At 47.6% G+C, this 12,377-nt stretch overlaps 2 protein-coding genes across 2 annotated transcripts; one reads left to right on the top strand and one right to left on the bottom strand.

Annotated features, from left to right (window-relative positions):
* The first annotated feature begins 1,593 nt into the window (after window positions 1-1,593).
* On the top strand, window positions 1,594-9,560 carry kl (klotho). Its single transcript, XM_076031742.1, has 13 exons — window positions 1,594-2,428; window positions 2,944-3,374; window positions 3,463-3,542; window positions 3,637-3,799; window positions 4,449-4,554; window positions 5,068-5,211; window positions 5,468-5,703; window positions 6,249-6,444; window positions 6,576-6,754; window positions 6,924-7,031; window positions 7,158-7,263; window positions 7,631-7,757; window positions 8,670-9,560. Exons 1-13 carry the CDS (start codon window positions 1,712-1,714, stop codon window positions 9,002-9,004), a joined length of 2,928 nt encoding a protein of 975 aa, XP_075887857.1. The 5' UTR covers window positions 1,594-1,711; the 3' UTR covers window positions 9,005-9,560.
* On the bottom strand, window positions 9,540-11,798 carry rfc3 (replication factor C (activator 1) 3). The gene is made up of 9 exons (XM_076031743.1): window positions 11,607-11,798; window positions 11,215-11,352; window positions 11,014-11,081; window positions 10,843-10,940; window positions 10,546-10,727; window positions 10,326-10,462; window positions 10,120-10,218; window positions 9,968-10,037; window positions 9,540-9,863 (listed from the first exon to the last, which is right to left on the bottom strand). Exons 1-9 carry the CDS (start codon window positions 11,691-11,693, stop codon window positions 9,672-9,674), a joined length of 1,071 nt encoding a protein of 356 aa, XP_075887858.1. The 5' UTR covers window positions 11,694-11,798; the 3' UTR covers window positions 9,540-9,671.
* Window positions 11,799-12,377: the final 579 nt, after the last annotated feature.

Below are 12,377 nucleotides of genomic sequence, written 5' to 3'. Positions count from 1 at the left end.
ATTTAGTTTAATATACTTGTTTGGCAAAACAAGTTCTCAATCTTATTCCGTCCGTATTGGCTAAACTTCCATGTAGCAGCAGTTGCTATAATGTAGAGTTGATTCTGATTGGGACTGTAGTGTGTTGTGTTCCTCTTTTCCCAAGGATCACAGAGATTCCGTGCTCTTATTGTCACTGTGCACTTTGAGATTTGACCCCAAATGTAAAGTGCATTACTAATAAAATGTATTATTTATTATTAGATTGTATTAATTATTCAATTGAAATAGCATCATGTGATCTTATACAGTTAATCATTCATTCATTCATTTTAGATTCTCATCTGCACCAGTTTTTGCATCACTAAATGTTCTTCACAGGTTCCCAGTGGGGACCAGCTGTGCTCTGCATTTATGCATGTCCACATGAGATGGGAACTTTCCAGTGCAGATTGGCTGATGGAAAAACCGGCTCACACCCACGTTCCGCCCCAGGTTATGATCCCTGACAGAGCACAGTCACATGCTCCTCGGCTGCAGGTGAGTCTGACCCACTGCATCAGACCACCCTGCCAAATGTCATGAATGGCTTCATTTTCATCACATCTTGTTGTGGAGAAAAAGAAGTAAAGGTGGATCTTGTATGCATCCATAATATTTTGTTTATAGTGTTTTCTTTAAATAAAAGGTCCAATGTCAGTTGCCAGTACTAAAATGTCTCATATCGTCACCCTATTAAAATAATGGCCTAAGTCTTTTTTTATTATTATTATTTATTTATTTATTTATTTATTTTTAACGAAAATTCGTTTTTGGCTTGACAATGCTGGCCATCTCTTTTTGTGTTTTCCCCCTCAAAAAAACCCGACTTCGGCCATTATTTTAATAGGGTGACGATATTTATAAATGATTACTTTCTATGTATTGAAATCATGCCTCAAAACTTCACGTGTCACTGATATCTACTGTCGCCTGCACGTCTGTTGACGTTGTTGATGCCGTGCCTGAAGCTATGGCAGTTTATTACTTTATGCTAGTGCATGCACAGGCAAACACACGTAATTAGATAATGCCAGAAGTGCAGCAGAGAAAAGGGGGCTGGAGTTTCCAAGCAACAGAGCGGAGAAGATAAGGAATGGATGGATGTGACCAAGACCAGCAGCAGCAGCAGCAGACGGGCGGACACACCGACCGCTGTTTGTATACGGCCTCACCCCTCACAGCCTCACCCCTCTCACCCGCCTCACCCCTCTCCCTGATGAAGGCAGATTAGAGCTTATTTGTGCTTCTCTTGACATATGGCAGCAAGATGGAGTTATGAAATGATCTGCCAGCAGAGGATCTATAGTGATGGTGCCCAGCTCCGCTTTTTGGCACCTGGGTCTTGCCCACTTAACAATAGCAAATCTGACGCTGATGTCCCTTTTTGCTGCATGGAGAAACACATTAACTCAATATCAGCCACTGTAGCCTCTACAGGAACTAATGTGTCCCTGCTTTGCAAAAAGATTGATCATTTGGGCCTCTTCACATCAAGCTGCGCCTGGAGACCTTCGTGCGTCAGGTGCTTTGGCTAATAATTGATAGATTTGGAGAGGCGGCGTTGTAGTGGCTTCACAGCGGGCCGGCTGCCCCGTAAAGCCCCGTTTTAGTCGCTGTGAAAGCTGCCAAGCATGGTCAAGTGAAACACCCGGGTGGAGAAAACGGGAACGTTTCCGAGGCCGATTCCAACATGAGCGCTTCGTTCGCCCTCTTCGCTCTTCTCACCTTCGCCGCGGCCGCGGCAAAGCCCAACGCGGGTCTGAAGACGTGGAGTCGCTTCAACAAGCTGCCCTACCCGGGCGACAAGGCTTTCCTCTACCGAACCTTCCCCAAGGACTTCATGTGGGCGGTGGGCACGGCGGCGTACCAGGTGGAGGGCGCCTTCGAGAAGGACGGCAAGGGTCTGTCCATCTGGGACACCTTTACGCGCGGCGGGAACCGGATGGCCACCGGGGACGTCGGCAGCGACAGCTACCACAACATCCACGCCGACGTCCGGGCCATCCGGCAGCTCGGGGTGAGCCACTACCGCTTCTCCCTGTCCTGGTCGCGCATCTTCCCAAACGGGACGCGCGGCAGCTACAACGAGATCGGCACCAACTACTACCGCAGCCTGATCCGGAAGTTGAAGGAGATCCGTGTGCAGCCGGTGGTCACCCTCTACCACTGGGACCTGCCCGACCACCTGCAGCAGACCCTCGGCGGCTGGAGCAGCCCCGAGCTGGTGGGCATCTTCGAGGACTACGCCGATTTTTGCTTCCAGACTTTCGGCGACGATGTGAAATACTGGATCACCATCGACAACCCGTTCGTGGTGGCGCGCCACGGCTACGGCACCGGGGTGTTCGCCCCCGGGATCAAGAGCGACCCGGACCTCCCGCTCAGAGTGGGACACAATCTGCTCAAGGTAAACACTCCCGCATTCTGAATGTTTGATCAGCTATCGCACTGTGCTGTAATTCGCGGTGCCGGGATTTTGATTCTTGCACTGTGGCAGGTGTGGAGCGAAGATTATACAACTTGACTTTTCCTGGACAACAAATCTTCAACAAAAAATAATTATATTCAAGAGGGTTTAAAAAAAAAACAAACAAACTAAAAAAAAAAACACACTTTAATTTATTTTAAGGTCTGAAATTTTTATGCACAAGTAAGCAGAGAATAAATAGCTTCAGTTCTTTCAGTTATGCAAAACTGTATTCAAAATATGTAGATTTAATTTTAACTTTATTTCCACTCGTTTCAGAATAAATTGTACTGCCATCTATTATTTCAATGTCCCTGCAGCTTGTGGAATCGCACTGCCGAAAGTGGGCTGACTTACTGTGTCCCTGATCCGCCTCTCTAGCTCCTCTTCCATTACTTTCTCTCTCCCTCCTTCCCTCCCATCCGACTCTCACCTCTGTTGCTTCGTCCCGTCAGGCTCATGCAGCTGCGTTTCGCCTCTACGACCGCCACTACCGGGCCCGCCAGCGGGGCAGGGTCTCCATGGCGCTGGCCTCCCACTGGATCAAGCCCAGCCGCACCCGCCTGGAGAGCCTGCGGGAGTGCCAGTGCTCCCTGGACCATGTCCTGGGCTGGTTTGCCCGGCCGCTCTTCATCGACGGGGACTATCCGCCCTGCATGAAGGCCCGGCTGGGCTCGCGGCTGCCCTCCTTCACCAGGGAGGAGCGGGAGCAGGTCAGGGGCGCGGCAGACTTCTTTGCCCTCTCGCACGGGCCGACCCTCAGCTTCCAGCTCATCAATGACAGCCTGAAGTTTGGCCAGCAGGAGGATTTGGACCTGAGGATGCTGCTGTACTGGGTTAACGCAGAGTACAACAAGCCACCCATCTTTGTGGTGCAGAGTGGCTGGTGAGTTGAGAACCGGGGCTGACCCGCACGAACTGTCTGATGTTCTTGTTTTTCGTCAAGGGGTTCAGTTGTTTGGGCTCATCATCAGGTATGTCCTGGGCAACACCAAGACAGAGGACCCCAAACACATGTACTACCTGAAGAGGTTCATCGCAGAGGCACTCAAATGTTAGTAGCGACGCTGGATACGATCCAGCTGAGACTTGCAGCTCCACTCCTGTTTACACTGAAATGATTGAATCTGGTTGGTCCTGTCGCACAGCGATCATCAGAGACCAAGTGAACGTGATTGGATACACAGCCTGGTCTCTGATGGACGGCTTCGAGTGGCACAGAGAGTACGGGATACGACGGGGCCTCTACTACGTGGACTTCAACACCCCGGACTTGAAGCGGGAGCCCAAGACGTCGGCCACCTTCTACAGGTGCTGGTTGGGGCGTGATGAGCAGTGATTTTCAGACGGCACGCAGACATCCGATAGCTGTCAAGGCGTCAGAAGACGCCATTTCAAAATTAAAATCATCATACTAACATATATATATATATTTTAAAACTTTTTGTCATTTTTCCAAAAGCATAATCCTCAAACACAAACAAATGAAACAAAATCACACTTTTAAGAAGTTTACAAAACTGGTCAACAAATAAAAAGAACAAAGCACAGCTTTGTTTTATATACATATATATACAGTATATGTGACAGTGGCGGTCCTGTCACTATGCCTCCAATTGATCATGCGCCCATGCCACTTGTCCAAGGGGATATCCCTTTGGCCGAATGGTTAAGTGCGCATGGCTATTAGCTGGGAGTCTGGGGTTCGAAGCCCGCCTGAGCCCTCTGCGCCTTGCCACATATACGTACATATGTATATATGTGTGTGTGTGTAGTAGAACGCATGTCTAGGTAGCTGAAAATTATAATGGATTTTCCCATTGCTGCACTATCCCAATTTTTCCAACATGCCAACGTATTTTAAATGTTGGCAATCACATCTTTGGATTTTGGCCAAAGTGGTTTGAAACAGCATCGCTATTCCCTATTCCCGGTCATCAATTGTGATTTTTCTTTGAAGGAACGTCATCCAGAGGAACGGCTTCCCGGAGCTGCCAGAAAACAGGCCGGCTCAAGGAAACTTCCCCTGTGATTTTGTCTGGGGAGTCTCAGCCAACTCCATCCAGGTGTGTTTTGCTCTGTGTGCACTTGTGAATGAAACTTCCTGACAAACAGTGGTTCATGGGGATCATTAACAGCACATTAACTTTGGTTTATAAATTAGGTGTTGACATTATGAATTTTTCGGGAAAATTCAGTGCCAACGTGTGTTAGTTGTGTAACCATTAAACTCAAACTATCATTTTGTTTAGCTAATTTAAAGAGGCAAAATCCAAGCTAAACCTCCTCTACACCTGAACCAACCAACACCAAGCTGATTACAGATTTCATTTAGCACTTTCCATGGTAGATGTCCAGTTTTGTAAAAAAATAAAAATCCTTGTGGATGAAAACTCTCACAATCACAAACCACAGTGCCATACCTGATCTCCTGCTGAACAGCGCCGGGCCAGTGGTTGTTATCAATTTGCCCCATTTGGCTTTTATTTGCCCTCGTATGCACTGCGTGAGAGGTAAACACGGTGGACGAGAGCAGCGTGTTACTCACCCGCTACGTTTCTTTATTCCACCTCTGATAGGTGGAGCCCAACCAGTTTGTGGACCCTAACGTGTACCTGTGGAACATCTCCAACAACGGCGAGCTGATGAAGCTGGAGGGCGTCACTGTGCCACCCCTGCATCGGAACACCCACTGTGCTGACTACGCCACCATCAGGCAGCAGGTGGGTGGGCCCGTTTTGGACCCTTTAGTCTCAACACACTGTTTTTGCATGATGAAGGTCATGGTTGAAATAACTCAGACTACAACTCGGGTGTGAGCTAAAGAGGGAGTTATGAGAAAAAAAAAAAACTGAAAATTCTCATCTTGTTATCGAATCATCAAAGTTATATTCTGCCCTGACGTCACACAATCTTGTTGTTGCAGAATGTCGTCCAGCCTCCTCAGAGACTCTTTTGACTTGTCGTGTTCTACCCCAGGTGGACGAGATCAGGGAGGTCGGGGTGAGCCATTTCCACTTCTCCCTCAACTGGTCGGCCCTGGTGCCCACTGGTGACGTGGCTCACCCCAATGCCACCCTGCTGGGCTACTACCGCTGCTTCACCCGCCAGCTGCTGCAGGCCAACGTCACCCCCGTCGTCACCCTGTGGCACCACACTCGGCAGCGCAGCAGCCTGCCGCCCAGCCTGGACACCACCAACAAGTGGCTGAACGAGTGAGAGACGGGTTTTATCCAATCGTTCACTGATGACTGATGACTGTTTGACACCCTAACTTTGCTTGTTTTGGTACATGGGAAGAAAATTGATTTCAAGGTCCTGTGCTAATGCAATACTCATTTTTAGAGCTTTAGAATTTTTTTCACCCTGGACTCCAGTGGATCAGCACTGACTGGCGATCTCTCCAGAAAACAGCACATTTACCTGCATTTACATCTTCAGTTTCAGCTTCTTGCTGAAGCTCATGCTTGATCTTCCACACGTTCGGAATGAGACAAATACAAAGCAGTCGGAAGGTGATTTCACAGAGCTGCAATGAACGTCTGGCTGAGAAATGTCCCGTTTTGCGTGATGTATCAGCAAGCATGATAGCAATCTCCAAAACTGTGTTTTTTATCTCACACTTTCTAAAGAAGTGTAGCAAACAAAAGATGCAGACAGTACAATTTTTAAAATGCCCTAATGCCATAACATTACATACAGTATCACGATGCAAGCTAGGAAACTTGTATGCAGCTAAAGCAAGCGTGTCTCTCCTCAGGGAGACTCAAGAGGCGTTTGCAGACTACGCCAGGCTTTGCTACAGAGAGCTCGGGGCCTACGTCAAAATGTGGATCACCTTGAACGAGCCCAACGACGAGATGGTGAGCTACCAGGAGGGGCATCAGATGCTGCGGGCGCACGCTCTGGCCTGGCACGTTTACGACCGAGAGTTCAGGCCTTTGCAGGGAGGACAGGTTGGTGGAGCCGCAAGCGTGCGATGGAGGAGGTCGCGTCGTGTCCCCTCCAATACCGTTTACCTCCAGCTGAATGATTTCGTAGTTTAAGAAAGTCTAAAGAAATGTTTGTGTCGGCTGATGTGCCTCAGGTGTCTCTGGTCCTTCACATGGACTGGGTAGAGCCGGCCTTCTCCTTCAGCAGGGAGGACGTGGAGCCGGCTAAAAGGGTCCTGGACTTCAGTGTGGGCTGGTTCGCCGAGCCCATCTTTGGCAGCGGCGACTATCCCCTCGGCATGAGGAGCTGGCTGCGGCAGCTCAACTCCCTGGAGTACAGACACTTTGGTGGCATTTTAAAGATTGACTGGAATAACTGATTGTGTTGAGATGCCATAGAATGATACATCAATAGATTGTGTTTTTATTCCCGTACCTTTAATGCATCTTCACTAAATATTGCTGCCATCTCAGTGTTTTTTTCTCCGTCTGTGACTCCGCAGTCTGCCAGTGTTTAACGATGAATACCGACAGCTGGTTAGAGGGACATATGACTTCTTTGCTATCAGCCATTTCAGCACCAAGCTGGTGACGCACGCCAAGGAAGACTCGTAAGACTCATAGCCATTGAGCAGTGATTGGGTTTGACTCTAGCACAGAATGCACAGAGGGAGTGGGGAGTGGGGCATGGGGAAGGGAATTTGATCATCATCATCTTCGTCGTCATGTGTCTGCAGGTACACCTACATGGCGATGCTGGAGGTCCAACACATGATAGACACAACATGGATCATGTCCCCAAGGCCAGTGGTGCCCTGGGGCTTGAGGAAAGCTCTGAACTGGGTGAGGAGCTGAGCCCTCTGCCCCCTCCCACACTATCAATAATCATTTACCTGTTTTTTTTGTTCCACTCTTGAGAAAGAAACATGAGCTAGAACACGATGGTTCCCTAAGGTGTTAATTCTGAGTCCATTCCAGGTTGCCTTATTGTGAGAGTGACAACAAATGAGTGTGCTGAAGGCTCCAAACAGAGGACTCAATATGATATCAGTAGATCTATAGAGTTTTTTTGGATCACTGATTTAATTCCCTGTGGCTGTTCCACAAAGTCGGGGGGTGGGGGGGTGGAGAGCATAAAATCTGCAAAGTTGTCGAAGGCAGGTCCTCGAAATCAAGGAGCCTTAATCAACTGTGACATTATTACTGTCAGGTGAAGGAGCACTACCCTGCTGTGCCGGTCTATGTGATGGCGAACGGTGTCCAGGAGGACCAAGCTCGCTTCACAGACAGCCTGAGGGTTTACTACCTGTATAACTACATCAACGAGGCGTTGAAAGGTGAGACCACAAACGCTCAGGCCACTGCTCACTGTTACATTTGTAGATCCTGGCTGCGTGTGCACACTGTGTGTGATCCTCCGGAGGCAACAGAGCCCCCCCCCTGCCCAGTGGCCCCTGCAGAGCTTAATCATTAGTCAGATATTCAGAACAGTGACCCTTGAATAGTCAGCTGACGCAGAACACACTCCCACATGTGCACACAAAAATATCAACACAGATTCTCCACCCCTCGCTTTGAACCGCAAAGTTAAGGTCATGTGCTGCACAGTGGCTCGGCCCTGAAATGTTTAGTGGGTTAAACTCACCGAAGACCTCAGTTGGCAGCTCTAACCTGCAGTGTCACAATGCGCATGTTAGAGGTTAATAGCAGTTGCATATGGTGACTTTGCAAAACATCTCGCCAGCAGCCTGCTACTCTGAAATGATGCACTTTTATTTGGTTTTGCAGAGAGACCAGATATTCCACATTGACCTCTGCTTGCTGTTCAGTTAATGCAAAACTGACTAGAAAAATTAGCATATATTAGAGTCGGGGAAAAAAAGACAAGGAAACACAAAAAACTGAGAGGTTCACGCGGAGTTAATTAGTAGCTCACCACAAGGGGGCAATAGAGATGTTTTTTTGGTTTTCCTTTTTGGCATATGGAAGGCTGATGTTAGTTATTATCTGCACGATGCTCAGCTTTAGCTTTGTTATTGCTGATTCTAGAGACTCTCTTGAAAGCACACGATCATTATGGTGTTTCACTGAGGCTAAGAATAACAGCAGCAACAACAACAACAGTATCTTTGTTTAAAATTGTCTTTAAACGTTCTTGACGCTACTGATAGATCGATTGTGCCGTTTGTGCACACAAAAGCAAATGATAAAGAGTGTTGAATGTCACGTGTGTGTCGCCTCCTCTTCAGCGTACACTCTGGACGGCGTCAACCTGAAGGGATACTTCGCCTACGCCCTCAGCGACCTGAGAGACCCGGGCTTTGGCCTGTACGGCCAAGTCCATGAGGAAGTGATCACCAAGGCGTCGCTCTCCAACTATCGCCACATCATCCAGCACAACGGCTTCCCCATCAAGGGGGCTGCGGCCCAGCAGTGCCCCACGCTGCCTAGGCCCTGCCCAGGCTGCCACGTGCTGGTCAAAAGACCAGTGGTGGGCTTCCTGACTCTGATAGGTTCAGGGGTGCTAATCACACTGGGCCTTATTATTTACTACGCAGCCAAGAAACACAAGGACTGTTACTGAGGCTGCTGCCTGTCGATGAGTAGTTCTTGTTTTAATGTCTTTTATTCATGGGGCAAGGGGAGGGGCTTTATCAGTGTATATTTTACCAGAAATTCTATACGATGACCAGATGAATTGTGCCTAAATAATGAAATCGGTCTACATGGAAGAATAGTCAAGTTGTTCTAAGTTAGTCGAGAAAGTTTAGGATTTTAGTTTTTTGAAGGAATTTTAAATGATACACCAGTTCCAGATAATGTGAACATGAAATGACCTAATACATATACAGTATATAGCAAATTGCTTGTTTTCAAGTCCATGCAGCTTTTTTTCTTTTTAATGTCTACATTTTGAGGACCTACTTGGCTGCAGTGGTATTGGGTAGATGGTGTTTGTCAGAATATTTGTATTCATTTTGTCTGTTTGCATAATAGTCAAACTAGTTTGTGCATTGTGCACAGTGGTAACAATAAATGTGATACTACATTTGTAGTATCTTACTATTTGTAAAGCAAAAAAAAGAAAATCTATGTAACAGCAAAAATATCATACAACATAGCAGGATTTTGAACTTTTATTATGCAAATGTATATTTATTCTATTATTTTTAAATGCAAATTGTCCTGTTGGGGTAAAAAAAAAAAAGAAGAAGAAAGTTGATATGTTGGCATGCGATGTCTGTTTGCACTCAGAACATCATGCCGTCCAGACCATCTTCCATGAACTTCTTGTAAAGGGCCATGAACTTGGCGATGAAAGCTTCCAGGTGGTAGATGGCTTTGCTGCCCATCTGCAGCCGGTGCTCGTAATAGGCTGCCATGTGCGCCACCTCTGTCTTCAGCTGACCGTCGCAGTTCTGCAACAGCTCTGTTACTAGACCCTGGTGAAAGGTTGAGGGGAGGCAAAAAAACAATACATTACAATGCAAAGCCGATGGCGAGGCGTTTCGTAGCGATGATGGGGAACCAGTGGAGGCAGCAGTACCTTCATAATGATTTCTGGTGGGATGCAGTGAGTCAGCAGCTCGTACAATCTGGCTCGAACTTCAAACAACCTGGAAAAGAGACAGACAGAGATTCTGCAGGACAGGGTCTGTAGTTGCTGACGAGGCCTCTCGTCTCCTTCGCCTCTCTCACCTCTGAGGGCTCTGCTGGCTGACGATGGCATTGGCTGTTTCCCTGAGGTAAATCTCCCAGTCAGCCACCGGCACTTCCTGGTCTGCGGAGAACGGATACCTGGAAAGGAAGGACAGGCTTGTTGGAAGGTACCTGCTGGTCACAGTTCGATCTAATCCAACGTATGTTGGCGTGTGCAGGGGCGATGGAGATTTGTGACAACTCACTGCTGCACTCTGCAGGCCTCGCACATCAGGAGAGCTTTGCGGAGGTTGCGGCCAGACTTCTCAGAGATCTGCTTAGCCAGCTCAGGAGGGAGCTGCAGACCTTCCTTCTTGCAGACAGCTGTCAGGACACTGCACACCTAGCAAACAACGGGAAATGGTTAAAATTCAGTTTTTCGGTTGATTATTTTTTTAACCGGCAAAAACTCTGTCTCTGACATGCCTCCTCTGTGCTGGGCAGGGGAACCCTGACGGCCAGGCAACGGCTCCGAATCGGCCCGATGACCTTGGAGGTAGAGGTGGAGCACAAGACGAGGCGACACGTACTCATGTACTTCTCCATCGTGCGGCGCAGTGCATGCTGAGCGTCCTTTGTGAGTCTGTCCACTTCTGTTAGCAACACCACTAAGGGAGACAGAGAGAGAAGCATGTGAGTCTGCTGTTACCATCTTGGGCTATTTGTGTTCACCTCACAAGGAAACTGCGCCTTACTACTACTACGTGAGTTGGTGGTCCGTACCTTTGAACTCTCTCTGAGTGCTTGACTGGATCTGCTGAGACTGAGCCACAGTTTTGATGAGCTCCTGAATCACCACACGGTCCTGGTTTCCAGCGTCGCTGTAAGGACAACATAGTTAAATTGTCAGCCAAGAGAACACATGGTACAACAGCATGCATGTATTTGCCTTACCTTGCGTTGACTTCCAGGTGGTAGTTGCTGGCTATAGTGTTAATTTCAATTTTCTTCTTTGAGGGAGCCTGGGGAGTGAAAGGAAAGAGAAACGCAACAACATGACTTTGAAGCCTGGGGGGGGGGGGAAGAAGAGACCAAACATGAACTGGTGTTAGACTGGCTACTGTGTATGGAATCTTTTGCCCTCAGTTCACTCACCACGACGGTATGGTGCTCGATGCGGAGTTTCTCCACTCCTGCTCCGTACAACTCCCTCAACAGACACATGATGCGGGTTTTCTTCCCCGCACCTGATGGACCGTAGACCAACAGGTGCGGAAAGTCGCCATGTTGAACCTGCAACAAACAATCAGACATTGCGAAAACTTCGCTAAGTGGTGCATGCCTATTCTGACAAACACGGGGCTAATGTAGCAACGTGATCTGGCCAAAGCATTAATCAAACGTGGAGGAGGTAGGTTACTTCCACTGACTGAAATGACTGAAATGTTCGCAGTATAGAAGGTAAAGAACACGACACTTGTGAGACTTTATGTCACTGTTAAGCTAATGCTAGCGACGGCAGAACAAACGTCTTGAAGTTACCTTACCAGGGTTTTCAGCTGCGCTGCTTGATCTTTGTGATAGTCGAGTTTCCCCAGGGACGTCGGACGATATTTGTCAACCCACAAACTCATTTTCTCATAAATATATATGACTATTTACTACCGGTGTTGTTGACAGATGGAATAGTCCCGCTAGCCAGTCTCCCGCGAAATATCGTACACAACAGATTTCGCGGTTGTACTTCCGCTGGTCTTACGGAAAGCTGGAAGGGACAAAAAGGCGGCGTCCTGTTTCACGCAGCAACACGCTAAAAAATTTAAGAAATTTACACGCAGTGATTGAACGTTGATTGATGGATGAATGTCCTTTAGCTGGCTTAGTATCTGATGGACCAAAACCTCATCGGAATAACGCGTGCATGTCCTTTATTCAACAGATAGAGAAATTCCTTTGTTTTTGCTAATCAAGACTTCAGGTGTTTTGTAAAGACAGTGCTGCAATGGCAGGAAGGTAAGAAAGATTATCACCCGATTGGAGACTATGCAGGCACAATGTTGCTCTGAGGACATTGAGTTAGAGAAACGCTTTTAAGTGGTTTGTTATTGATTGAAGTCATCTCATTGATTTGTTTGTTTTTCTGTTGGCATAATTTTGAGCAACTCAGAGATGAAACAGTAGCAGTTTAAGACACAGCCAATTTAAACATTATTAAAGCCTGCAAAAATGAGCACAATCCTAATCTTTAAGTTTTTGCACATGTTGTTGGAGGTGTCGTGCCGACATTCACATAGGTACTTGTTGCCAAAATCAAGTCT

The sequence above is a fragment of the Nelusetta ayraudi genome, unplaced genomic scaffold, assembly GCF_046127955.1.
Source record: "Nelusetta ayraudi isolate G7.1 ecotype Tasmania unplaced genomic scaffold, CSIRO-AGI_Nayr_v1 ptg000033l, whole genome shotgun sequence".
Classification (NCBI taxonomy): Eukaryota; Metazoa; Chordata; class Actinopteri; order Tetraodontiformes; family Monacanthidae; genus Nelusetta; species Nelusetta ayraudi.
The sequence above is the reverse complement of the archived record's forward strand: the minus strand, read 5'-3'. Positions and strand labels throughout refer to the sequence as shown.